The 26,929-nt window shown below is 48.7% G+C and overlaps 1 protein-coding gene and 1 long non-coding RNA gene across 2 annotated transcripts; both read right to left on the bottom strand.

Annotated features, from left to right (window-relative positions):
- Positions 1-13,553: 13,553 nt before the first annotated feature.
- Positions 13,554-17,703, bottom strand: LOC123365098. Its single transcript, XM_045007741.1, has 4 exons — positions 17,439-17,703; positions 17,089-17,301; positions 15,333-15,567; positions 13,554-13,561 (listed from the first exon to the last, which is right to left on the bottom strand). Exons 1-4 carry the CDS (start codon positions 17,628-17,630, stop codon positions 13,554-13,556), a joined length of 648 nt encoding a protein of 215 aa, XP_044863676.1. The 5' UTR covers positions 17,631-17,703.
- Positions 17,704-22,617: 4,914 nt separating this feature from the next.
- LOC123363165 lies at positions 22,618-25,239 on the bottom strand. Its single transcript, XR_006576719.1, has 3 exons — positions 25,160-25,239; positions 22,913-22,961; positions 22,618-22,668 (listed from the first exon to the last, which is right to left on the bottom strand). It is a non-coding gene; the product is annotated as an uncharacterized LOC123363165 (long non-coding RNA).
- Positions 25,240-26,929: the final 1,690 nt, after the last annotated feature.

The following is a 26,929-nucleotide window of genomic DNA, read 5'->3' as shown; positions in this document are numbered from 1 at the left end:
GGCCAGCGAAGTCAATGTGAATACGTTGCCACGGGTTTTCAGGCCAGTCCCATGGGTGTAGGGGTGCTCACTGGGGTGCATTCCTCACACCCTGACATGACATACAAGCTTTTGCCTTCTCTTCAATAGCACTGTCCAATCCAGGCCACCAAAAATAGCTTCGTGCAATTTCCTTCATGCGCACTATTCCACAGTGACCGGAATGTAGCTGTTCTAACATCTGTGATCTCAGTGGTGGTGGAATAATGACATGTCTCCCCCACAACAAACAACCAGATTGGACCGATAACTCCATCCTCCTGGACATGTAGGTAACAAGGTCGGGTGAGACCGGAGAGGTTTGTCGAGATTTTCCATGCATCACCAGGTCCATAACTTGGGACAATACTGGGTCAACGCGAGTTGCCTTCTTTATCTGAGTAGCAGTGATGGGTGTATTCTCTACCTGTTCAAAGTAGATGATTTCCTTTTGGGCACTATCTTGATGTTTGACCGGCAAAGGCAACCTTGAGAGGCCATCTGCATTGCCGTGCAGAGTGGATTTCCGATATTTGATTTCATGTGTGTGCTGAAAGTAACAATGCCCAACGTTGCATACGACTAGCAGCTAATGGGGGAATGCCTGTGTAGGGTCCAAAAATTGACGTCAGAGGTCGATGGTCTGTGAGAAGAGTAAACTTTCGCCCAAACAGGTACTGATGAAACTTCCGAATTCCAAAAACAATTACTAATGCCTCACGTTTGATTTGGGCGTAGTTAGTTTCTGCTTTGCTTAGAGTGCGTGAAGCAAAAGCAATAGGTCTCTCTTCTCCCGAAGGCATAATGTGTGACACAACTGCTCCCACTCCATAAGGGGAGGCATCACAGGCCAATTGTAGGGGTAAGGATGGATCAAAGTGCGTTAGAACTTCAGAATTTAGCAATGCATCCTTAGCTTTGTTAAATGCAACATCACAGGCTTCAGTCCACTTCCAGGCCTTGTTCTGCCCAAGGAGCTCATGAAGTGGTTTTAGCAGTGTGGCTAACTGAGATGAACTTTCCATAATAGTTCAGTAGTCCTAGAAACGAGCGCAGCTGGCTTACATTTCGAGGTGGGGGAGCCTTCACAATAGCTTTAACTTTTGCAGGGGCCTTATGAAGACCTGCAGAATCAATGATGTCCCAAATATTCAATAGAGGGCTTGAAGAATTCACACTTGTCTTTGCGAACTCGTAGGCCATACTCTTCCAGTCTTTGTAGGATAGCCTCTAAATTCGTTGTGATCCTCTTCATTTCTTCCAGTGACCAGGATATCATCCATATAGCACTGAACTCCTGACAAGCCACACAAGATCTGGTCCATAGCCCTCTGGAACAGGGTGGGAGCAGACGTTATTCCGAAGGGTAGGCGACAGTATCGATAAAGCCCCTTATGAGTCACAATAGTCAACAGCTCTTGGGACTTTTCATCGACGTGCATCTGTAAATATGCTTGACTCAGATCAATCTTTCTGAACTTTTGTCCCCCAGCCAGGCCTGCGAAGAGGTCATCGATGCGGGTATTGCTCTGCACACAACACTGGGTTGACAGTGACTTTAAAATCACCGCAAATCTGGAGAGATCCATCTTTCTTCACTATTGGAACAATAGGAGTGGCCCATGAGCTATGGGTAACTGGTATTAGGACTCCATTGGTGACCAGGCGCTCCAGGTCTGCTTCAACTTTTGGCCTGATGGCATATGGCACAGTTCGGGCTTTCAGATATTTTGGTGGACTGTCAGGTTTAATGTTCAATGTCACAGTGATTCCCTTCATACTTCACAAATCATCTCCAAAAACAGCAGCATGTTTCCTTAGTATAGGGGTTAGACTGGTTTCTTCTTTAGTCATCCGGTGCACTTCTGCCCAGTTCAGTTGAATCTTCCCAAGCCAAGACCTACCCATTAAGGCTGGGTAGTTACCTCTCACCACAAACAGTGGCAATTTAACAGCCTGTCCATTGAGCTCCACCTTAACATCAATAGTGCCCAACATGGGCACAGCTTCTCCCATATACGTCTTCAGAACAGTTTTTGTTGCCTTAAGCGGAAGATGCTGTAGCTTTTCTTTATACACAGTCTCGGAGACCAGCGAGACGGCTGCACCGGTGTCCAGTTCCATGCGTATAGGTTTGCCATCCAACAACGGGGTTACCCAGTATTCATGTGAGCCCACTGCCAAAGACAAAACATGCAGTGGCACTTCCTCTTGCGATGAGGTGTCACCTTGATCATCCTGGGTCTGCTCTAGGGTATGCAAGGTTCCTCTCTTTGTCAGCCAGACCACAGGCCTCTTTTTTTTCTTTTGTTTACAGGCACACTCAATGTGTCCCTTTTTGCCACAGTGTCAACACACCAGGTCCTTACACCAGCATTCTGATGCCTGGTGACCCGGCTTACCACAGCAGTAACATTCTTGACTCTGCACAGTTTTGTGGGTCGGTTCTTGTGACACTTTTTGCACCCTTGGGGATGCACCGATGTATTGCGCCTCCCTTGTAGCCAGTTCCATGGAGACAGCAATATATCAACAGCCTTCTGTAACACTGGTCTACAATTTTTGAGAAGTCGTCTGCTTCAGAGATAAAATGTGCTATTGATTATATATTTTGATGTGCTGAATTAAAATATGACAATTAAAACTGATTCGCTACTGTTTCTAAGTTAAGTTTTTACATTTTATGTCTATGTATATTGTGTAGATAGAGTTTTAATCATAAATTCTAAACCTAGGTCTTTTTCATGTGTTTATGGTTGCTTTACATGATATTTCACCTCTCCTGTTTATGTAACACTTTAAAAATCAGCAAAAGGGTGTTATAAATAAAATTTATTATGAAACAAAAGGCAAACTATTATGTACATAGTTTAGTCCTATTCAGTGTCTACTCGGCGCGTCTTGGCTTGTCGCTTGTATTCATTAAATGCAGCATCTCTTGTCACTGTCCAGCAATAGTCTGCAAGCATTGATGGGCTCCATTTGCCCTGATAGCGTTTCTCCATTGTTGCAATGTCCTGGTGAAATCGCTCGCTGTGCTCGTCGCTCACTGCTCCGCAGTTTGGTGGAAAAAAATCTAGACGAGAGTGTAAAAAATTTATCTTTAGTGACATGTTGCAACCAAGGCTTTTGTATGCCTTGAGGAGGTTTTCCACCAACAACCTGTAGTTGTCTGCCTTGTTGTTTCCGAGAAAACGTATTGCCCCTAACTGGAAGGCTTTCCATGCCATCTTTTCCTTGCCACGCAGTGCATAGTCAAATGCATCATCTCGAAGAAGTTCACGAATCTGAGGACCAACAAAGACACCTTCCTTTATCTTAGCTTCACTTAACCTTGGAAATTTTCCACGGAGGTACTTGAAAGCTGCTTGTGTTTTGTCAATGGCCTTGACAAAGTTCTTCATCAGACCCAGCTTGATGTGTAACGGTGGTAACAAAATCTTCCTTGATTCAACAAGTGGTGGATGCTGAACACTTTTCCTCCCAGGCTCCAATGACTGTCGGAGTGGCCAATCTTTCTTGACGTAGTGGGAATCTCTTGCACGACTATCCCATTCGCAGAGAAAACAGCAGTACTTTGTGTATCCAGTCTGCAGACCAAGCAAGAGAGCAACAACCTTCACATCGCCACAAAGCTGCCACTGATGTTGGTCATAGTTTATGCACCTCAAAAGTTGTTTCATGTTGTCATAGGTTTCCTTCATATGGACTGCATGACCAACTGGAATTGATGGCAAAACATTGCCATTATGCAGTAAAATAGCTTTAAGACTCGCCTTCGATGAATTAATGAACTGTCTCCACTCATCTGGATCGTGAACGATGTTGAGGGCTGCCATCACACCATCAATGTTGTTGCAGGCTACAAGATCACCTTCCATGAAGAAGAATGGGACAAGATCCTTTTGACGGTCATGGAACATGGAAACCCTAACATCACCTGCCAGGAGATTCCACTGCTGTAGTCTGGAGCCCAACAGCTCTGCCTTACTCTTGGGTAGTTCCAAATCCCTGACAAGGTCATTCAGTTCACCTTGTGTTACGAGGTGTGGTTCAGAGGAGGAGGATGGGAGAAAATGTGGGTCCTGTGACATTGATAGTTCAGGACCAGAAGTTTCATTCTCTTCCTCTTCCTTGTCTGACTCAAATGAGAATGATTCTGGTGCATCAGGAACCGGCAGTCCTTCTCTGTGGGGTATTGGGCGTATAGCTGATGGAATGTTTGGATAATGCACAGTCCACTTTTTCTTCTTTGACACACCTTTCCCAACTGGAGGCACCATGCAGAAGTAACAATTGCTGGTATGATCTGTTGGCTCTCTCCAAATCATTGGCACTGCAAAAGGCATAGATTTCCTTTTCCTGTTCAAGCACTGGCGAAGATTTGTTGCACAAGTGTTGCAGCATATGTGTGGGGCCCACCTCTTGTCCTGATCTCCAGTTTTGCAGCCAAAATAAAGGTGATAGGCTTTCTTAACCATAGTGGTTATACTGCGCTTTTGTGATGCAAAAGTCACTTCACCACAAACATAGCAGAAGTTATCTGCACTGTTCACACAAGTACGAGGCATCTCTGCTCACTTTCGCTAAACAGAAATGTGTCCCTTTGCAAAATCAAACACTGACAAATAAGAGAGCACGACACTGTATGATTTCTAGAGCTGATATAGGGCAATTTGTTCAGCAAAGTGATGTAAGCTTTGTTATAGGTAATAATAATAATAATAATAATTGGAGATATACCAATCTCCTAGAACTGGAAGGGACCTTGAAAGGTCATCGAGTCCAGCCCCCTGCCTTCACTGGCAGGACCAATGTTTGCCCCAGATCCCTAAGTGGCTCCCTCAAGGATTGAACTCACAACCCTGGGTTTAGCAGGCCAATGTTCAAACCACTGAGAATGCTTTGTTTGGAGACGCTTCAGTGCCAGCATAGTAACAATATTATGAGCTGACTGGTTCAAGGACAACCTGGATCTCAGATTTGGCTGCCTGCCAAACTGTGACCTAAAATTGATCTATTTAAATAAAACCTAATTTCTAATGCCTACTAATGTTCTAGATGCTTAACCACACACCCAGCCCACCACGGCCCTAGAGAGCATAAATGCTGAACTCTGAACGTGATAGGCACATGAGGACACACCATGTTTTTCAGAAGGTCAGACTAGATCAGTGATCTCCAGCCTTTTTACGCACAAGATCACCTTTTGAATTTAAGATCAACCCGGATCTGCCCCGCCCCTTCCCCGAGGCCTTGCCCGCTTACTCCATTCCCCCCTCCCTCTGTCACTCGCTCTCCCCCATCCTCACTCACTTTAACTGGACTGGGGCCAAGGGGTTCGGAATGTGGGAGCGGGCTCTGGGCTGAGCCTGGGGGGAGGGGTGCAAACTCTAGGAGGGAGTTTGGGTGCAGGGTGTGGGCTCAGGGTTGGGGTGGGGGAGGGGTATGGGGTCTGGAAGGAGTTTGGGGTGTGGGAGGGGTCTCTGGGCAGGGGCAAGGGGTTGGGGTGCAGGACGGGGTGCGAAGTGCGGGCTTTGGCTGCGAGGAGCTTACCTCAGGTGGCTCCCAGTTGGAGGTGCAGTGGGGCTGAGGCTGGCCCCATGTCGCTCCCGGAGGCAGCTGGCACGTCTCTGCGGTCCCTGGGGTGGGGGTGGGGTCAGGCAGCTCCATGCGCTGCTGCTGTCCCTGCCCCCCAGTGAACTGTTATGATTGCATCATGTATGGCGCAACACCAGCTTCAGATTGCATCATTCATTGTTTTGCCTAAAAAGCAAGTACTGTCCAAACCCCGTCATAGATTTATTCATAGATCCAGTCAAAGATGTATTTTAGTCATTTCTGGTTTAAATTGAGATCCCTTCCCTTTATAACTCACTTATCCTCTGCTATTCCCAAGTCAAACGGTCGTATATACTGACCCAGTAGCAGATCTTGAAAACTAGAGCCAATCAACCTTCATGGTTTGATGCAAGTTCAAACCAAATACAATTTATTGAACAGCAACTGTAAGGAAAACTAGGAAAAATGGAAGAGGGTTAAGGGGAACAAGGGACCAGCCCTGTGGGCTCGGGGGCACCACACCCGGCGTCTCTGGGACGTGAGGGCAGGTCACAGCCTGTTCCTCACACTCCCGGCTCCCTCGCAGGCCTCAGGCTCTAGCCAGCCGGGCCCTTCTCCCCAGCATTGCCCACCCCCCGGTCAGGGTCACATTCCCTCTCCCCCAAGTCCGGCCTGCGTGTCTGGGGGCGTCTCCCTGCGCTGGGCCCCTGCCCAGGACCCCCTCGCTCTCCCCAGCCACTCCCCGTGCCCGGCTACAGTGTGACCGGCACCCGCAGTCCCGGCTCTGGCCCCGCAGCTCCCCGCTGCAGCTTGGCCCTGGCTCCCTGACGGCGCGGCTGGTCTGCGCTGCCCCAGCTGCTCCAGCTCCCCTGTCTCTGGCTGCTGCTCTCCCCTTAGCTCTGCCCCGCTTGCCTCAGGCAGCTTCCCTCACATGGAGGATGGGCTCCTGGCTCCCTCATTGGCTGGCCTGCCCTGTCAATCAGGCTCACCTGGAGCGTTGGCATTTACCCCTTGGCCCTGGGGACTGTCAGTCTCAGGATCCTGATTTCCCTTTCCTTTTGGTCCTGGGAGAGGCCAGCCAAAAACCCCACTAAGTGTCAGTGGGGGGCAGCAGCCCCAAACTGCTGGCCTAGATCCAATCTTCAGAGCAGGCCCCTTGGACTGAACTTGAAATTGGGATTCAAAACACACACACACACACACATCCAGCCCCTGACGCTTTGAGCTCCAAACAGTTCTTAGATCCGGCTGAGGTTCCACTCTCACAAGCTCTTCATCTACCCACCCTCCAGACCCTCTTCCGAGTGCACGGGCAGCCCGGGGCTGCACTGACAATATCTTCAGCAGTCAGCAGAGCTGCCAGGGACAGGGCTGAAACAGTTCCCGTCCCAGACAGCTTGATGTAAGTCTGCTTGCCCAGGGGGCCTCTGTCTGGGCTCGGTTGTGGGGATGTTGCTTCAATGTGGAAACCAATGCAGATTGCCCCAGCGCCTCCTGTCTGCAGCACAGGCCCGCCTGGGACATGGGGTTTACTACAGGCTAAGGGGGAGGGGGGTCCCCCTTGATCAAACAGTGGCAGAGACTCCCTGATTGGATGCCTCGGCACTACCTCAGTGGGCTCTAGATAGAGCTAGAGCTGGGCAAACAATGGATATTTCAGTGCAGTGGCACTTCTGAGAAATATGTTATTTTAAAGTTTTGTTTTGGGTCAATCTGAATGTGACATTTGTCAGACTTTTCGGTGACTCAAGGACAGTCCATGGTGGGTCTATTCCAGAGCAGAGATTTGAACTGTTGCCTTTTACAGCTAGGGGAAATGCAGCCTAACCACTGGACTAAAGGCAGAGAAGTTGCAACAGCGCCAGCAGCACCACCTTTCTCCTTCTCTCCTGGCCCTTTTGTGACTGGCCAAAACTGTATTGTGTCAAATGCGTTATTCATCTCAGTTCACTCGAAACTGAAATAATCCTCTTCATCCAAAGAACGTCACCCAGTTTGACACAGAACACCAAGAGCTAAATTACAATGCGACTGAGGTGCGGTGACAGTGAAGGTCACCAGGCCTAACTTTCGGATGATTCACAAAACCTGGGTTGGTGCCTGGGCTCCCTGTAGAACAACTGGGGCGAGACAGACACCCGAGAAAGGGATTCACAAAAGCTGGCAGTGGAGAAGACTCCAGGTTCAAGGCCCACCCTCTGGCTGAGGGGAGAAGAATTTGAGTGGGGATCTGCCACCTGCCAGGTGAACACACTGGGCTTTGGGACAGCTTGACAGGGGCTCCCTCAATCACTCCTGTTGAAGCTATTCCATAGTGGGGGAAATAATCAAAAAATCATTGGTGCAGGGAGCCTGGACACTGGGTCTTCCACCTCCCTATCCTTCCCTCACCCTCTGTAAGCTCACTTAGAGGAGCCTGATTGGGCCCCATAGTCAAGTTAGGTGGCCAGACTCCTCCTGCCCTGGTGTGGGCGCTGCAGAGAGCATGCTGAGAAACACAGATGCCTAGTGAACTTTTACTACAAAAAATGTCACTGTCGAGTGAGTTTAGGACCCTGCAGTGGTGAGCAGCAGCTGGGCGGGGGGTTGGGTATCCCAGTGGGGCCTGATTCTGGCCGTTAGGATCCTAAAACAGCAGTTAGGCACTTAAGCCCTGTGGTGAATCTGGCCCCAAGAGGTCAGCAGAGCTGGGAACGGATAGGAGCTCATAGGAAGAAGGAATCACAACTGGGAGGGGCTTAAGAGAAGTTTTGGGGTCTTAACTACGTGGGATCCCCTCTGAACCATTCCCATCTCTTGGAAAGCAAAGCAGTTCCTCGTAGACTTTAAGGCCAGGCGGGAACATTGTGATCATCTAGTCTGACCTCCTTCATCTTGCAGGCCAAAGAACCTGACCCATCCCCTCCTGTAATAGTCCCATAACTTTCCCGGGCCTTTATGGCTTGGGGCAAACCAACCAGTGCTTGGTTTTGTCAGAAGTTGATCTCATCAGGTTCCCTGGACTAGATACCTCAATAATTCACAGGCTTGAGAAGCTCCTTGTAGAGGTATCAGCTACAACACCTTCCCTGGGCCCTAGTGCCACCCCATCCAACCTCTCTTTCCACCCAGTGATGCTGGGGATGGCTAGCCAATGGGTTGCTTGTACTTGAGGCTGCTATTCCTTTAAGGCTGGAGGATCCTGCTGTAATAGTACCTGCCTCTCTAAGGGGGTTAGCAGAACCTTCTTTCCAGCCACTTGTCTGCTCCCAGACACTAGGCAGATGGCCAACATTCTGCTCTCCAAACTTGGCCTTGCTACGTTCCTGTGCTGCAGGTACTCGAGCCCAGGAAGCTCAGCTAATATGTGCAATGCAGGCGCAATGGACTGCGGTTTAAGTTGCAGGGCACCTCATCTATCCAAGCCTCAGTTCTTGAGACCTGTTTTCTACAGTTTGGCTGTGGCCATTCATTATACTAAAGCCCCCTTTAATTATTAGTATCTTCCTCCCCTGCTCCGACACCCCAGACCCAGGACATCTCAGCTCTTGGATGGTGTGCTGTAGAGAGGGGAAATTGGGGTTAGTCATACTCCATTTGGATGGCACTCCTCCTCCATGGGTTGTTGGCTTTTATTCACACATGTGGCCAAAACATCTGTAAGGATGAGACTTCGGCCATGCATCTGCCAAGGAAGGATTGATTCTTGAACCAGATGAGGTAAAATAACAAATCCAGTGAGATAGTCACACCATCAGTCTCATTGAAGCCCCAGGCCCCGCTTTCATCTTGGAATCTGGGGTTAAACGTCATACCCCAAGGAGAGTCTCTTATCAGTCTCTGTGTCCCAGGACAACAAGCACTTGTTCTCAGCCACTTTGGCCCATGCTTACAAGGCCCACTGGTTGCTAGGGAGATGGTGGAATTAGTGGGCCCCTTCTGTTAATGGGCATGCTGGCAGGGTGGGATTCAGTAGTATGGAAATCGGAAATAGTGTAAGGACCTACCATCAATCAAACCCTAACCCTTCTCCTTGGCCACTTAAACCCTGCCCCTTGACCCCTTAAGCCCCGACCACCTGTCACTGGAAGTCCCACCCACGGGGAATATTACTTCTGGGATCAAGGAGGACACATAACCGGAAGCCAAGGGTGTCATGTGACCCCTCTAAGAACTCCTCCCACTGCCCTCTACCAATCAGGAGGGGTTTTGCCCCCATAGGCCTACCTGGAGAGGGGATTTGACCAATCAGGGGTGTTCCGGGGCATGGTGACCCATCCGGAAGTGGTTCGTGTGACCCCTCTAAGAACTCCTCCACTGCCCTCTGCGAATCACGATGGGTTTCAGCCACACAGCACCACCCTGAGAGCAGATTTGACGAATCGGTGATGTTCCAGAGCGGGGTGACTTGCCCAGAAGAGGGTCGTGTGACCCCTCTAAGAACTCCTCCCAGCGCTCTCTGCCAACCAGAGCGCATCACCATCACCCCATAAGACCCAGCAATCGGAGCAGAAGAGGCCATCTTTTACCAAGGACGCGTGCTTTAGAAATCGTGGAAACATGGACTCCTTCACCACCCTGGTGAGAACTTCAGACTTTGTGTTAGCCCCGAGGGCCTTTGGACTTGTGTGGAGAAAGCGCTACATGAGCGACAGTTCCCACGAGGGCCCTTTGACTCAGCCGTTGATGGATCATGAGCTAATTCGTTTCAAAATTAATGAGAGGATAATCAATATTGCATCTGAGACTAGGATTTACGATTTCAAAAGGGCTAACTTTCCTAAATTAGGGCGACTGGTTAGGGAAGTGGACTGGACTAACATATTTAGGGATCTAAAGGCAGATGACGCCTGGGGTTACTTCAGGTTGAAATTGCAGGAGTTGTCAGAGGCATGTATCCCGAGAAAGGGAAAACGGCTCGTAGGTAGCAGTTTTAGACCGAGCTGGATGAGCAAGCGTCTTAGAGGGGTCATTAAGAAAAAACAGAAAGCGTACCGGGAGTGGAAAATGGGAGGGATCAGCAAAGAAACCTACCTTATTGAGGTCAGAGGGTGTAGGGATGCAGTGAGAAAGGCAAAGCGACGGGTGGAGATGGACCTAGTGAAGGGGATTAAAACTAATAGCAAAAGGTTTTTTAGCCATATAAATAGGAAGAAAACCAAGAAAGAAGAAGTGGGACCGCTTAAAACTTTAGACGGCGTGGAGATTAGGGATAATCTTGGAATGGCACAATATCTGAACGAATATTTTGCCTCGGTCTTTAATGAGGCTAATGAAGGGCTAAGGAATAGTGATAGAGGGACCGATGGGAATGATGATATGGGGATAGACATTACGGTATCTGAGGTGGAAGCCAAACTTGAACAGCTTAACGGAAGTAAATCGGGGGGCCCGGATAATCTTCATCCTAGAATATTACGGGAATTGGCGAGGGATATTGCTAGTCCGTTAGCGATGATTTTTAATAAATCTCTAAATTCGGGGATTGTACCGTTTGACTGGAGATTAGCTAATGTAGCTCCTATATTCAAGAAGGGGAAAAAAAGTGACCCGGGTAACTACAGGCCTGTTAGTTTAACATCTGTAGTATGCAAAGTAATGGAAAAAATATTAAAAGAGAGAGTGGTTACGGAGCATGAGGCCGATGGCAACTGGGATAGATTACAGCATGGATTTACGAAAGGTAGATCGTGCCAAACCAATCTGATCTCCTTCTTTGAGAAAGTAACAGATTTTTTAGACAAGGGAAATGCGGTGGATCTAATATATCTGGATTTCAGTAAGGCGTTTGATACGGTACCGCATGAGGAATTATTGGTTAAATTGGAAAATATGGGGATCGAAATGAAAATCCAGAGGTGGATAAGGAGCTGGTTAAAGGGGAGACTGCAGAGGGTAGTACTGAAGGGGGAACTGTCGGGTTGGAGGGGGGTTACCAGTGGAGTTCCTCAAGGTTCGGTTTTGGGTCCGATTTTATTCAATCTATTTATTGCTGACCTGGGAACCAAGAGTAGGAGTGGGCTGATAAAGTTTGCGGATGACACCAAGTTGGGAGGTATTGCCAATTCGGAAAAGGATCGGGATATCCTCCAGGGAGATTTGGATGACCTAGTAAACTGGAGTATTAGTAACAGGATGAAATTCAATAGTGAGAAGTGTAAGGTTATGCATTTAGGGATGACTAACAAGAATTTTAGTTATAGGCTAGGGACGCACCAGTTGGAAGTAACGGAGGAGGAGAAGGACCTAGGAGTCCTGGTTTGATCGTAGGATGACTATGAGTAGGCAATGTGATGTGGCCGTTAAAAAAGCCAATGCGGTCTTGGGATGCATTAGGCGAGGTATTTCTAGTAGGGATAAGGAAGTGCTAGTCCCATTATATAAGGCGTTGGTGAGACCTCATTTGGAGTATTGTGTGCAGTTTTGGTCTCCCATGTTTAAGAAGGATGAATTCAAACTGGAACAGGTACAAAGAAGGGCCACTAGAATGATCCGAGGAATGGAAGGCCTGTCGTATGATAGGAGACTTGAGGAGCTCGGTTTGTTTTCCTTAACCAAAAGAAGGATAAGAGGAGATATGATTGCAATCTTTAAATATATCAGAGGGATAAATACCAGGGAAGGAGAGGAATTATTTCAGCTCAGTGCTAATGTGGACACGAGGACAAACGGATATAAATTGTCAGTCAGGAAATTTAGGCTTGAAATTAGACGAAGGTTTCTAACCATCAGGGGAGTGCAATACTGGAACAGCCTACCGAGGGAAACAGTGGGGGCGAAGGACCTCCATGACTTTAAGATTAAGCTAGATAAGTTTATGGAGGAGATGGTATAATAGGATAATGGGCTTAGTCAATAGGTCATTTAAGTGCCACACTGGTAAATAGTACAATGGGTCAATGATATGATATTCTTAACCTTTTCCAGAGGGTATGGCTGGAGAGTCTTGCCCGCATGCTCGGGGTTCAGCTGACCGCCATATTTGGGGTCGGGAAGGAATTTTCCTCCAGGGCAGATTGGCAGTGGCCCTGGAGGTTTTTCGCCTTCCTCCGAAGCATGGGCCAGGGGTCGCTTGCTAAAGGAGTGGGTGGATCGGCTTATGTGGCCTGCATCTTGCAGGAGGTCAGACTAGATGATCATAATGGTCCCTTCTGATCTTGAATTCTATGATTCTATGATACGCCAGAACCAGAAACCCAAACCCTCGTGAGGCACCCCGATGAGCATGAAGGCCTCTCATTTAAATGTGTCAATATGAATGTGTCCCCCTTCATATTTGTGTTAGTAAAAGACGGTACCAGTAACAGTCATTTCTACACAGGCAGCTCTGTTAAAGAAAATATATTACACCCCCGGGGAAGTTGGGCGCTTCGGCGGGGTGAACCCTCTTTCTCAAGTAGCCAGAAAGCATAGCAAAACTTTGAATAGAAGACAGGTAACAGCTTGGCTTTCAGACAGGGACACTTACACTTTACACATTTCCACCCCACCATCAATCTCAGCCTGGACCATTCCACACAAGAGATCCACTTCCTAGACACCACAGCACTCATAAACGATGGCCACATAAACATCACCCTACTGACCGCTATACTTACCTACATGCCTCCAGCTTTCATCCAGACCACACCACTCAATCCATTGTCTACAGCCAAGGTCTACGAAACAATCCCATTTGCTCCAACCCCTCACATAGAGACAAACACCTACAACATCTCCTTCAAGCATTCTTTCAACTACAGTACCCACCTGCTGAAGTGAAGAAACAGACTGACAGAGCCAGAAGAGTACGCAGGAGTCACCTAATACAGGACAGGCCCAACAAAGAAAGTAACACAACGCCACTAGCCATCACCTTCAGCCCCCAACCAGCGGCGTATTATCGCCTAGGCCAACAAGGCTTAGGCCTAGGGCGGCAAATTTGCTCACGCCCCCTCCCCAACTCTGCCCCTTCCTCAAATCCCTGGCCCGCCTCCTCTCCCAGGCGCGCCACGCTAAAGTGCTGGGAGAGAGGGAGAAGGGAGTAGCGGCACATTCAGAGGAGGCGGAGCAGAGGCGAGCTGGACCCACGGGTGCGGGGAGTAACCTGGGGGGGCCCGGGAACCGCTCCCCATCCCAGCTCATCTCCGCTCCACCGCCACCATCCCCCGAGCGTGCCACAACTCCCCTTCTCCCCACCCCCTCCCAGTCTTGCCGGGGGGGAGGGGAGGTGAGCTGGCGCGCGGGGTGGGGAGGGGGCGCGGCAATTTTTTGAGGGCCTAGGGGTGGCAAATTTGTTAATCTGCCACTGCCTCCAACTAAAACCTCTCCAGCGCATCATCAAGGATCTTCAACCTATCCTGAAGGACGATCCATCACTCTCACAGATCTTGGGAGACAGGTCTGTCCTCGCCTACAGACAGCCCCCAATCCTACAGCAACCACACAACAAAACACTAACCCAGGAACCTATCCTTGCAACAAAGCCTGTTGCCAACACTGTTCACGTATCTATTTAGGGGATACCATCATAGGACCTAATCACATCAGCCACGCCACTTGGCACATCTACCAATGTGATAGATGCCATCATGTGCCAGCAATGCCCCTCTGCCATGTACTTTGGCCAAAGCGGACAGTCTCTACGTAAAAGAATAAATGGACACTAATCAGACATCAAGAATTATAACATTCAGAAACCAGTCGGAGAACAATTCAATCTCCCTGGCCACTTGATTACAGACCTAAAAGTCACAATATTACAACAACAAAACTTCAAAAACAGATTCCAACAAGAGACTGCTGAATTGGAATTAATTTGCAAATTGGACACCATTAAATTAGGCTTGAATAAAGACTGGGAGTGGATGGGCCTTTACACAAAGTAAAACTCTTTCCCCGTGCTTATTTTTTCCCCCACTACAGTTCCTCACATCTTCTTGTCAGTTGCTGGAAATGGGCCATTTTCATTACCACTACATACAGTTCTTTTTGTCCACTGCTGATAATAGCTCACCTTAACTGATCACTCTCCTTATAGGGTGTATGGTAACAGCCATTGTTTCTTGTTCTCTGTGTATATCTATATCTTCCTACTGTATTTTCCACTGCATGCATCCGATGAAGTGGGCTGTAGCCCATGAAAGCTTATGCTCAAATAAATTTGTTAGTCTCTAAGGTGCCACAAGTACTCCTGTTCTTTTTTACACTTTACACAAACCGGCTCAAATACATTTTAAAAGAAACAAGACCATTGGTTCAGATGTGGATGTGCAATGGCAAGCAAATTTGGTGGATATGCACCAGTTCTCCAAATGCAACAGCGGTTTTAAGTACATCTTAACAGTGATAGACATTCTATCCAAATATGCCTGGGCCTTAGGTCAAAAACACAAGACGAGTGGTGAGGTATCCAAGGCCTTTCAAGCTATTTTCAGCAAAGGTCACATGCCTCTCCCTTTGAGAAATGCGACCACGTGAGACTACCTAGAACGAAAGGAGCTTTTGAAGAAGGTTATGAAAAGACCTTTACCGATGAGATATTCCTTGGCCATGCCAAGCCTTGATCAAAACATGTTTCAACAAGCACAGACATGTATTTTGTGATAATTTTCACAGCCATGTTACCCAATAAAGCACCCCAGGTGAGGGGTTTAAAGACAATTGATGTTTGGTGTTTGGATTTTTTTTAAAAAAAGACCAATTCAGAAAAAAGTACACATTATTATTTTTTTAATTGAAATAATCGCTCGTGAGGTCCCCTAAATAATCCCCCCGAGGGGGATTCCACTCACCCTCCCTTTTCACAGATATCACCAAGTCAGTGTCGTGGTACAGGCACCACTCTTGCAACCTCTCTAGGAGGTTGTATAGTTCTAAGCGGGCAGAAGCGGTGGTGAAACAGGCTATGAAGACGTTGGTATTGCCAGAGACAGAGTACCGGTCTTTTGCGTGCGTCCAAGACACACACGCGGTTTCATCATTGATAAACTCACAGGATGAAACCTTGTAATTGGGGGAAAACAGGTACTGAAAGAGTGGAGAAATTGGAGAAGGTCCAGAGAAGAGCAACAAGAATGATTAAAGGTCTTGAGGACATGACCTATGAAGGAAGGCTGAAAGAATTGGGTTTGTTTTAGTTTGGAAAAGAGAAGACCGAGAGGGGACATGATAGCAGTTTTCAGGTATCTGAAAGGGTGTCATAAGGAGGAGGGAGAAAACTTGTTCACCTTCACCTCTAAGGATAGAACAAGAAGCAATGAGCATAAACTGCAGCAAGGGAGGTTTAGACTGGACATTAGGAAAAAGTTCCTAACTGTCAGGGTGGTTAAACACTGGAATAGATTGCCGAGGGAGGTTGTGGAATCTCCATCTCTGGAGATATTTAAGAGTAGGTTAGATAAATGTCTATCAGGGCTGGTCTAGACAGTATTTGGTCCTGCCATGAGGGCAGGGGACTGGACTCGATGACCTCTCGAGGTCCCTTCCAATCCTAGAATCTATGAATCTATAAATCTATAAAATCATAAAAGGAAAAAGATACAGATGAGAGCTAGAATTGGTTAAATGGAATCAATTACATACAATAATGGCAAAGTTCTTGGTTCAGGCTTGTAGCAGTGATAGAATAAACTGCAGGTTTAAATTAAGTCTCTGGAGTCCATCCCCAGCTGGGACGGGTCATCAGTTCTTTGTTCAGAGCTTCAGTTTGTAGTAAAGTCCCTTCAGAGGTAAGAAGCAGGACTGAAGACAAGCTGGAGATGAGGCATCAGCCTTTTATAGTCTTTTTCCAGGTGTAAGAACACCTCTTTGTCCTTACTGTGGAAAATTACAAGCAACATGGAGTCTGGAGTCACATGGGCAAGTTCCTACATACTTTGCTGACTTACAAGGCGCATCTGCCTTCTCTCAATGGGTCAATTGTGTAGCTGATGGTCCTTAATGGGCCATCAAGCAGGCTAGGCAGAGCTAACACCAACTCGTCTGGGATGTCACCCAGAAGCATAGCATAAGTTTGAGATACAGACAGGATAGAGCCAATATTCATAAATTCAACTACAAAATGACACATTCATACAGACAGCATAATCATAACCAGCAACCCATAACCTGGTCTTAGACCCCTTATATGACCCCCTTTACAAAAGATTTGGTGCCACTACAGGACCTTGGTTGCAATCATATTCTATACGGTCCCAGTTCAAGTCAAGAATGTGACACAGGCATCTTCCGGTTTGGTCATTTTCTTTAAAACACGGCCAGGGTCTGCACTAAATTGCACAGCATTTATCAAGGTCACCCCTCACGCTAAATGTTCTTGGGTAGGCACAGACATTGCGTAGCATAACCTATGGCAAGAACAGTGTTTAATAAGCTTTCCAAACAGAACTCAGCACACAGGCGCCAGAGCTTGAAGTTTAGATCTACTGAAGTCCAAGTCACACAGTCATGGTGCCGTTGGGCTGGCGCATCTATGACACAGCCCTCACAATCTTCAGAAAGCTTTTCCCTAGGGCACTGATGAAGGACAGCATAAACAGCAACACGTACAATAGTCCGCATGACTTTTTTACGCTCAGGACGTGGCATTGGCTCAGTTAGTTCCATGCCAAGCCTCCTAAACTCCTCATAGCCGTCATCCTTGGAGTCCTCTTCAACAATTTGTACCGGCATTGAGCAAAAACAAGGAGAGCCCGGTTCATCTTCGCTGCTTGATGCAATGCTGTCCAGGGCCTCTGGGACCTCTAGAAAGGCATCGTCAAGCTGTGGAGAGATTTTCAGAAAAGAAAGAGTGTAAGTTCCCACTCCTTGTTTTTAAATATACACAACCCACCCCACCCCCCGGTTCCTAACCCCATTACACCCCATCATCAACAGTCACTTCTTAATCATTCATTTACCTGAGCAATGTCTTTTCCGTTCACCTTGTCCTCCGATGACTCCCCTGAGCTGCGTTCACCTTCCACCTCTAGGGGGGCGGACAATGAGAGGCCATCACACTCATCGGTGTGCCTCACGAGGGTTTGGGTTTTGGGTTCCAGCGTATCCATCAATGGCTGAGTCAAAGGGCCCTCGTGGGAACTGTCGCTCATGTAGCGCTTTCTCCACACAAGTCCAAAGGCCCTCGGGGCTAACACAAAGTCTGAAGTTCTCACCGGGGTGGTGAAGGAGTCCATGCTTCCACGATTTCTAAAGCACGAGTCCTTGGTAAAAGATGGCCTCTTCTGCCCTGGTGCTGGGACTTATGGGGTGATAGTGTTGCGCTCTGATTGGCAGAGGGCGCTGGGAGGAGTTCTTAGAAGGGTCACATGACCCTCATCTGGACAGGTCACCCCGTCCCGGAACAGCACCGATTGGTCAAATCTGCTCTCAGGGTGGTCCTATGTAGCCGAAACCCACCGCGATTGGTAGAGTGCAGTGGGAGGAGTTCTTAGAGGGGTCACACGAGCCACATCCGGATGGGTCACCCCACCCTGGAACACCCCTGATTGGTCAAGTCCCCTCTCCGGGTAGGCCTATGAGGGCGAAACCTTTCCTGATTGGTAGAGGGCAGTGGGAGGAGTTCTTAGAGGGGTCACATGACATACTTTGCTTCTGGTCATGTGTCCTCCTTGACCCTGGAAGTAATACCCTGTGGGTGGGACTTCTGGTGATAGGTGGGCGGGGTTTAAGGGTCAAGGGGCGGGGTTTTAGGAGTCAAAGGGCCGGTTTGTGTTTGATTGATGGTAGGGCCCTAATAGTACTACTGGACACACTTAGAGGCCCTTGCCTACCAAAAGGGTGGCTTTGTAAATTTAGTGTCAGCTCTTCTTGAAGGAAGGATTGATTCTTGAACCGCATGAAGTAAAGTAATAAATCCAGTGAGCTAGCCACACGCTCAATCTCATCCAAGCTCCCAGGCCCCCCTTCATCTTGGAATCTCGGTTTAAATGTCATACCCCAAGGAGAGTCACTTATACATCAATCTCTGTGTCCCAGGACAACAAGCCATTCTTCTCAGCCACTTTAGCCCATGCTTACCGGGCCCACTGGATGATAGGGAGAGGTTGGAATTTGTGGGCCCCTGCTGTTAGTGGGCATGCTGGCAGGGTGAGATTCAGTAGGATGGAAACCGGAAACCCTTGGAGGCCCTTGCCTTCCAAAAGGGTGGCTTTGTAAATTTAGTGTCAGGTGTTCTGGATCGAGGGTCCTTGGACATTCGGGACTTCACTTTGTGTTGCAGCTTGCTGAAGGTTTGCTTCAGGCACATTAACATCTTTTGGAGAACTATGCTCCTTGAAGGGGATGGTGTCCTAGCTCTGGAGGCCTTTGGTGACTTTGAGGGAGAACCGTCAGGACTCCAACTTGCTTTCTCCCCAGCTTGCGAAAGCCCTGTTGTACTCGTTGCAATGGACACCATCTTTGGTTGCTTGCGGGGAGCCCTTTTCCCCTTTCCATCCCGCCTCTTGCTCTTGTCTGCTGGAAGGAGCCACAGCACTGGCATCTTATTGTGGTAGGATGATGCTGAGGAGTCTCCTGGAGTCCATCGCTGTGGAATTCCATGGGATCTTCCCGGCAAGTCAGCACCTGCAGAGCCAGCTGGTCTCTTCCGTCGATGCTTACGACACTTCTCGCAGACTCTGATTGGTGGCTGGTCCCTGGAGAGCTTTGAATTCACAGTTCCATTGAACCCATGTGAATGCATGATGTCTCGAACACCATGCAGCTCAGCAGATGTCTCCTTTGGAGTTTTCTCACCCTTCCTCTTTCCTGGATATGCCTTGCGGCACTGCTGGCAAACTGAGACCTGGCCCACCAAGGGGCGGGAGCTGCTCAACATTTCCGTCAGGTGCTTGATCTGCAGGTCGTGTGCAGCCTGCCCAGCAATGAGAGAGTCAAGGGTGGATCTTGTTAGCTGCTCAGAGCCTGGTGCCTCTGGGGCAACCTGGTGGCATTGGGTCCTGGGAAGATCTGCCCTGCGCTCACCTGCTTGTGCCCCTGGCCGCAGGCAGGAGCCTTCTCCCAAGAGAACCTTCCTCTCCATGTGCAGCTCCAGCTTCTCTTCAGTCCCTTTGGTGCCGCTCACACAGGTAAGGGGCTTTCTCAACTCGCTCCTATAAATTTGGAGTGTCTCTGCGAGTGTCTTCTCTGCTACTGCGGTTCCTGGAGGTGGCGATGTCAGACCCACCCCTGCTGGCAGAGTGCAGCGCTGTGGGTTAGTCTGGTTTCCTGCCGCGCCATCATTCCTGCCCGTCTCCATGGTGATATCTTCCACTGGCGTTGGAGGACGTGTGGAAGAAGAGGAGCTTTTGCTTCGCCTCCCCATCTGCAGGAAATCGGTCTCCATCTCACTAAACTCCACACGGGCTCCCCTGGCTGGGACGGCATGAGGCAGCTTTGCCGGGGGCTCTGGGTCCAGGGTGAGCAGCCCCCTCTGCATGACCGGATGCTGATGCCTTATGTGGAGTTCGACGGGGTGGGAAGGATGTTGTCCCATCGTTGGGAATACCGCTGTCCTGTGCTTGCCTGGCTCCCTAGGGGGGTGGAGTGGCCCAGGCACAGCCTTCCAACAGTAGTGCAATGGGGCAGTGCCTAGGCATGCATTGCACACCACAGTTTGACACAAGGACATCAACTGGGTAACGAAGGACTGAGAGGGGGAGCCGGCACTCATTTTATCTAGAACGATAACCCCTTTGTCACACGCACATGTGCAGCTCCTAGCACAATGGGGCATTGAGCATGATTGGGGACCCAGAGCTATTTTAACAGAAAGATTAGCTAACAACAATTGCTTTGGGTGAGGAAGATGTGACCATGTGTGTGTAACCCTCACCAGGGAGGTTGTGATGGCCAAGATTATAAACTATAAAAGGAACTAGATAAATTCATCAATGGCTATTACCTATGGGCAGGGATGGTGTCCCTAGTCTCTGTTTGTCTGAAGCTGGGAATGGGCGAGAGGGGACGGATCATTTGATGATTCCCTCTTCTGGTCATTCCCTCTGCTGCACTGGCATTGGCCAGTTTTGGAAGACAGGATACTGGGCTAGATGAACCTTTGGTCTGACCCAGTCTGGCTGTTCTTATGTTCTTACATTCTAACCCACTGGAAAACTGTCCTCTTCTAATGGCTGATACACTAGAGGCTAACAACCTACTATTGCTCCCAGTTAATGGAGTTTCTCCGGTGGTGGGGGACTGTGCTATGGTCCTGAAAGTCCTGGGTTTGAACCCAGCTGATGACTCATGTTTGGGGTGTATCACAGGGTGCCCCACTCACTGCTTGTCTGGAGCCTACTCTGGGGATTAGCTCTGGAGGCCAATGCCCCTTCCAATTGTCGCATGTGGTCACATCATCTCTCTCTCATTCCAGGAACTGCAGTGTCCTCTTCTTGGCTAGGCCACTCAGCGTTTCCCCCTCTTCCAGGGTACAGTCCTTTAATTGCCTGTCACTCCCACAGTGACCCAGACAGTCCTCCTGTTCGCTGCCCCGCCGGTCTGGGCCGTGCCCTTGGTGGCTGGTAGGGAAACCTGGGCCCACACTTCACACCGGGCTCCAGGCCAGGGACCCTCAACCCAGCAGTTCTGGGCTTTCCTCTCCCAGCCTGGACTGCTTCCTACTACTCCTGGTTCCCCTCCTTGCTCTGGGTGCACCAGCTCCAAACACTCCCCCCTCCTCCCAGGGAGGGGCTGCCCTTTCCCAGCCGCAGCCCCTGTCTCTTGCCAGCTTCCTGGCTTTATAGGCCCTGCCCAGCTGAGCCTGCTTGGAATCAATTCCCTACTCCCTGGCTCTTCCTCCAGGTGCACCCTGTGGAGTTCATGGGCCTGCCTGGCCACCTGAGCCCCTTCCAGTCCTAGGTGGGGAGGACACCCCCTCACAGGGTGTCATTGGATTGCTTTGTCTTTCAGACACAGCACGGGCAGGTTCTAGGCAGTCACCTGCTGGCAGATATTGCCGTACAGAAGGATTTGATCCTACTCACAACCCCAACTTGTAGTCTCTGCATTTAATTTCTGATAATCCCTCACCTCACTTTCACTGGTATCTCACCTGTTATTTTAGGATGCTGGCGTGTCTGGTTTTCCCTGCTCCCTCCTCTCTACATTCATTATCCCCTCCCACCCAGCCCCCAGTCTGGTGCCCCCCGCTCAGTTGCCTTACGGTATCAGAACTGCATCCAGGTATCTGGCCATGTCCTGTTGCCTCCTCTCAAGAAGCCAGAGGCTCTGAGCCAAGGGGAGCTTCTCCAGGTGCACAGGGCAGCTGTGGAAGAGAGAGAGCAGATAGCTGAGTGCAGGCCCTGCCCTCAGGCCCTCTTTTACCTAGAGGGGCGGCACCGAAAGGCTCCCTGTCCCATTCTCCACTGAGGCAGCCTCCTCCCCTGCAATACCCGGGCCTTGGATGTTCTGGGTTGGGGTTAGCTGGATTGTTAGGTGATCCTGTCTAGTGCTGTGGAGGTGAGTGTCTATCCTGCTGGCTGCATGTGTCATGTCCCTTCCACAGAAGCTAATCAACGTATAGGATAACAGCCTACTCTAGCTACCCAATATGCAGCTACCCCTTTAGCTCTAAGGGGTGCTTTATGCTGCAGAGCTGAAGGTCCAGGGTTCAAATCCTCCTTGGAACCTATGCTGGGGGACTGGAGGAGGGGCCATTACCCAAGTGCTGCTGGATCCCCTACTCACCGTACCAGAAAGGCCAGCCTTCCTCCTGACCTCTCCACCTCACCTCCCCCGGGGTGCACGGGGCTGCTCCCAGAAAACATTTTCTCCCGCTCTTAGGAGGGGAGGAGGGTTCAGTGCAGTCGACACAATCTACCCCTCCCCCCCACTGCCCCAGGTTAAAGGAGCCGTATGATGCTGGAAGAAGGGAATGACCCACTGTACGAGGCGTGGGGGTGGATTAGAGATGGCAACTTCTGCAGGGTGGGAATGAATTGCAGGAGTCTAAAGGAGAAGAGTTGCCTGCGTGGTACATAGGTCGGGGCAGGGGAGGGATTACTCGGGCTACTGCCCCTGGGTGGGGATGAATTGCATGACGCTAAAGGAGGGGACTGACCCACTGCAGATTTATGGAGGGGGGCATTGCTTACCATGTCTCTGGGGATGCACCAGCCTCCTCCACCTCTTCCTCACAGCGTCCAAAAGCTGCCAGAAGTGAGACATAAAGGAGACATTGAGCTGCTTGGACACCCTCTGCTTCTTAGCAGCCTATTGCCCCAGATTTCAGAGGCAGCCTGTGAACGGAGCCCCAGCCAGTGCCTCTGCACAACTCCGGGCATTTCTGTGCCTTCGCAGGAAGAGGGGAGGCAGGTGGGGGAATAGACCCTATTTCTTTGCTTTGCATGGGGCCTGAGTCTGCCACCGCAGCTGTGGGTCAGGGGCTGCTTACCTTTCGGTTTCTTTTTTGTCTTTCTGGGCCTCCTCTTCCTCGGAGAAGCCTGCCACACACAGAGAAAGCAGCAAGGTTAGAAGAGAACTCCTCAATAAACCTGGGAGAACAATGAGCCAGAGGTGATTGCCATGTGGGGCCAGAGGGAAGATTTTCCTTCTGGGAGAATATTGCGCTCTGAGGCATCATGGGGTAGGCATTGTGCTTTCCTATGATGCAGCCAATATAGGGCACAAAGCACAACCATAACAGGGGTCACTGGAACACTCCAGGGGTTGGAGAAACAGGGATTGCTGGTACCAGGAGCCTGCAGAGTTTATAAGCATTGAAGGAGAGAGCCTGCAAAGTTCTCTCTCCTGCAGAGATGATCTTGGGTTCTTGGATACCTAAACAGGGGAATCTCAAGTTGGAGGAGAGAGGTTATTTTACCTCTGTATTTGGGCACTGGTGCAAACCACTGCTGCAATCCTGTGTCCAGTTCTGGTGTCTAACATTCAGGAAGGATGTTGATAAATTGCAGAGGGTTCAGAGAAGAGCCATAAGAATCTTTAAAGGATTAGAAAACCTGCCTTATAGTGATAGAGTTTAGGAGCTCAGTCAATGTCGCTTAAAGAGGTTAAGGGTGGTTTGAGGAAAAGTCTATAAATACCTACATGGGGAAGAAATCATTACAAATGGGCTTTTCAATCTAGCAGAGAAAGGTCTCACATGGTCCAATGGCTGGAAGTTGAAACTAGACACGTTCAGACTGGACAGAAGGTGTCCATTTTTAACAGTGAGAGGAATGAACCAGTGGAACAATTTACCAAGTTCATGGTGGACTGAGTCTCCATCACTGGCAATTTTTTAAATCAAGATTGGACATTTTAATTCCAAGGTATGCACTAGGCATGATTGTGGGGAAGTTTCTTTGGCCTGTGCTAGACAGGAGGGTCAGACTAGAAGATCACAATGGGCCCATCTTGCCTTGGAATGTGTGAAGCACAGCACCTTCCAAAAGTCTAAGTTTGTCAACATCTATGTTTTGACATGGCCCATTTTCCATAAAACATTGTTAACCTGCTTTGAATATATTCCCGTCCTTTAATTCTTTATTGATTGAATCCTATATCAGTTTGTTCCATTATTTCAGGCTAACATGGCCTATAAGAAGCCAGGCCAACCCCGTAACTTTTTGAATATTGACAAAACATTAGCACACTTCCAGCCTTCTGGAATTCCCTCAGGAATCCTACATTGGTTAAAAAATTAATGTCCGTGGGCCAATAACCTCCGGAGGCAGCTCCTTTGAGGACTTTTGGGTAGAGATGATCCGATCCTGCTGATTGAAAACTACTTCTGTTTGGTTCCTGCATTCAGCTGGCATCAATCCAGCCTTTCCATCTCTCAAGGAGCCTCACTTACCTCAGATCTGGCAAGCCTGATCACAGCATAATACAGAAGAAAGAGCAGCAAGATCCTTAGGCAGGAGGCAGAAATTGAGAAAGAGGAGGAGTGATCTCATTTCGCCGGGCTCAGGCACTAAGAATCACAGATACACTCAAAGCAGCACAAGTACCCAGGCTACACCTGAGGGCAGGTTGCTGCTCTGGCATCAGGCAGGCGCTGATGTCATCCCTAGGTCACAATGAGGTGCTCTCCTGCAATCTCCCTCTAGCCTGTGAGGTGTCAATGCTGTACTTAGATCAGGAGATAGGATGTGGCAATCGCCCAAGGGGGCTGAGCTGCTGAGCTCAGAATAAGGCAGGAGAGAGGGCATCAGGTTTCCCAGGAAAACCCTGGGTCTTTTCCGAGCTCTATGACTCTCAAGCCCCTAGGCATAGGACATTTTTTCCCTACTTGTGGGAATCCTAAAACCCCTGAGGCAGAATCTCCCAGCCTGAAGTGAGAAGCAGCCCTGAAGTGATTATCCAGTGCTAAGAGGGCACAAAAACGTTCACGGTATCACCAGCCCAAGCATTCCAAACCCTTGATCTGGGCCCCAACTAAATCATGAGATTGGCTTCCAAATAATGAAATCTTCAAAAAAACATTCATCTGGGGAACACTTCATTTGCCTTCTGGTGTCTGAGCTGCTAGGGTGCACTCAATTCACGTTCTTCAGGCTCTCTTTGCAACATGAAGGAATAAAATTGGTTAACAAATAAAATACAATAAAGAGCAGAGATTCTCAAATAAATCACTTGACTCCAGCAGTGGGTGCTTTAAGAAAAGCACCCTATATCATTAGTTAATAAAGAGCCCTACCTCTTATTAACATCTTCAATCAGTAGCTCTCAAAGCACTTTAAAAAGAGGTCTGTTCATTCCCTCTGAAACACCTGTCATTGGGCCATTGTCGGAAGACCGGATACTGGGCTAGATGGACCTTTGGTCTGACCCATGGTGGCCGTGTTTATGTTACAGCTGTTCAGTCTCCTTGATACCTGTGATGTCATAATCCCGCTCAGTTCTCCAGTATTCTTTGGAGTATGGATGGAAAGACAGGGTAGATGTCACCTAGTGAGCAGGGCCTGTAAGGAGCAACCGGTGTTGAGGCAGAGAGGGGCTCCTGTGAGAGCAGAGTCAGGGCTCGTTTAAAGAGCCAGAGACAAGGGCCCGGCCTGAGTGTAACCCACCAAACTTTGATTACACCTGTACCCGTAATAATTCCATTGTATTGCAGGGACAGTGAGCAGGTTTCAGTCTGTTCTGACAGCGGAACTCCCACCTGTGGAGAACACCACAAATATGCAAATTGGGACAGGTGCGGATGCCAGTACCCTGAGTAGCTCTGATTTGGAGAAAAGACACCACAGTCGTCAGGTTAAAGCTGCTCAGAGGTAAACAGAAACATTCTTCTGTTGATAAGTCGCCAATTCTGTGCATTAACTAAGTCGCCTCATAAAGCGAAACTTGCTCTTATCATTACAGCAATTAACAGCACATACCGGTCAAAGAAAAAATAACAGAATCTAAACATACAGATTTCATTCAAGTACTGAAAGGTACATGGGCCACTAATCCTATGCATTGAAAGCCATTGCGCTGCTCATTTGGCATTTTGGTCTCTCACGTCCTCTTGTAGCTGGACCCACAGCAGCAAGCACTATGTTCTTTGAATAGGCTGGCATCTTTCTCCTGGCAGGTTATCTGCTTGCTGCAGGGTAGCCAAAGCAGGCCTCGCGAACATCAGCCCTCAGGGCACAGATTTTCAGCGCCCTTCCGATATGGATGTCTCTCTCTGGGGCTGGCTGAATTGGTAGGAACAGGTTGGCACCCCCTTTTTTTTAAAATTTGGGAGTGGAATTCGCCCTCCACTCTTGGAGATGGCCCTACTGAGCATGTGTGACCCAACGCAGCCCTCTAGTCACACCCTACATGCGATTGGAATAATCTTAGTACAAAAATATGCTTTGTGAGGTTACCCAATATTTCCCCGAGGAATTGAAAATTAGGGGAATGGTGTTCGAATTTACAGGGGGGCGGGAGTTTGCTCAGGACCGATGAGATATATAAAAAGAGATACGAATAAAGTAAATGATTTTGTTACGATGATGCAAAATTTACATAAGGGATAATGCAGAGTTAAACCAACAAAACATTATAAACACACGTCTAGATTTCTTAATAACATATACATTTTTTTTAAATGTATTTAATTTAACTAGACTTTGATAAAAATAAAGCCCATCATGGGATAAGAGGGAAGTCTTCTCAAGGTTCAGGATATGGTTTAAAAAGATGGAAAAACAAAGGGGTAGGGATAATAATATTATCGGTGTTTCAGAATGTAGTGCGAGAGATAAAATAGTGGGAATCCCTGATGGGGTCGGTACTGGGGACCATTACTGCTCAAACATACTCATAACAGATCTGGAAAAAATGCGTAAACAGTAAGGTGGTTTAAAATTTGTAGGATGGATAACAAAAACTATTCAAGGCTTAGTTAAGTCCCTCAGGCATACTGGGAAGCGTGACAAAGGGATCTCACAAAACTGGGTGACTGGGACACAAAAAGTGGGCAGATGAAATACAA

Source organism: Mauremys mutica, chromosome 2 (assembly GCF_020497125.1).
Source record: "Mauremys mutica isolate MM-2020 ecotype Southern chromosome 2, ASM2049712v1, whole genome shotgun sequence".
NCBI lineage: Eukaryota > Metazoa > Chordata > Testudines > Geoemydidae > Mauremys > Mauremys mutica.
This window is presented reverse-complemented; position numbering and strand designations above follow the sequence as displayed.

Excerpts from the sequence above, each read along its gene's own strand:
- LOC123365098 (XM_045007741.1), bottom strand. The coding sequence starts at position 17,630 with ATGAGCGACAGTTCCCACGAGGGCCCTTTGACTCAGCCATTGATGGAT. Across the intron at positions 17,302-17,438 it reads ACGGAAAAGACATTGCTCAG|CTTGACGATGCCTTTCTAGA; the intron begins GTAAATGAATGA and ends ATCTCTCCACAG. Across the intron at positions 15,568-17,088 it reads AAAAAGTCATGCGGACTATT|TACCTGTTTTCCCCCAATTA; the intron begins GTACGTGTTGCT and ends CCACTCTTTCAG.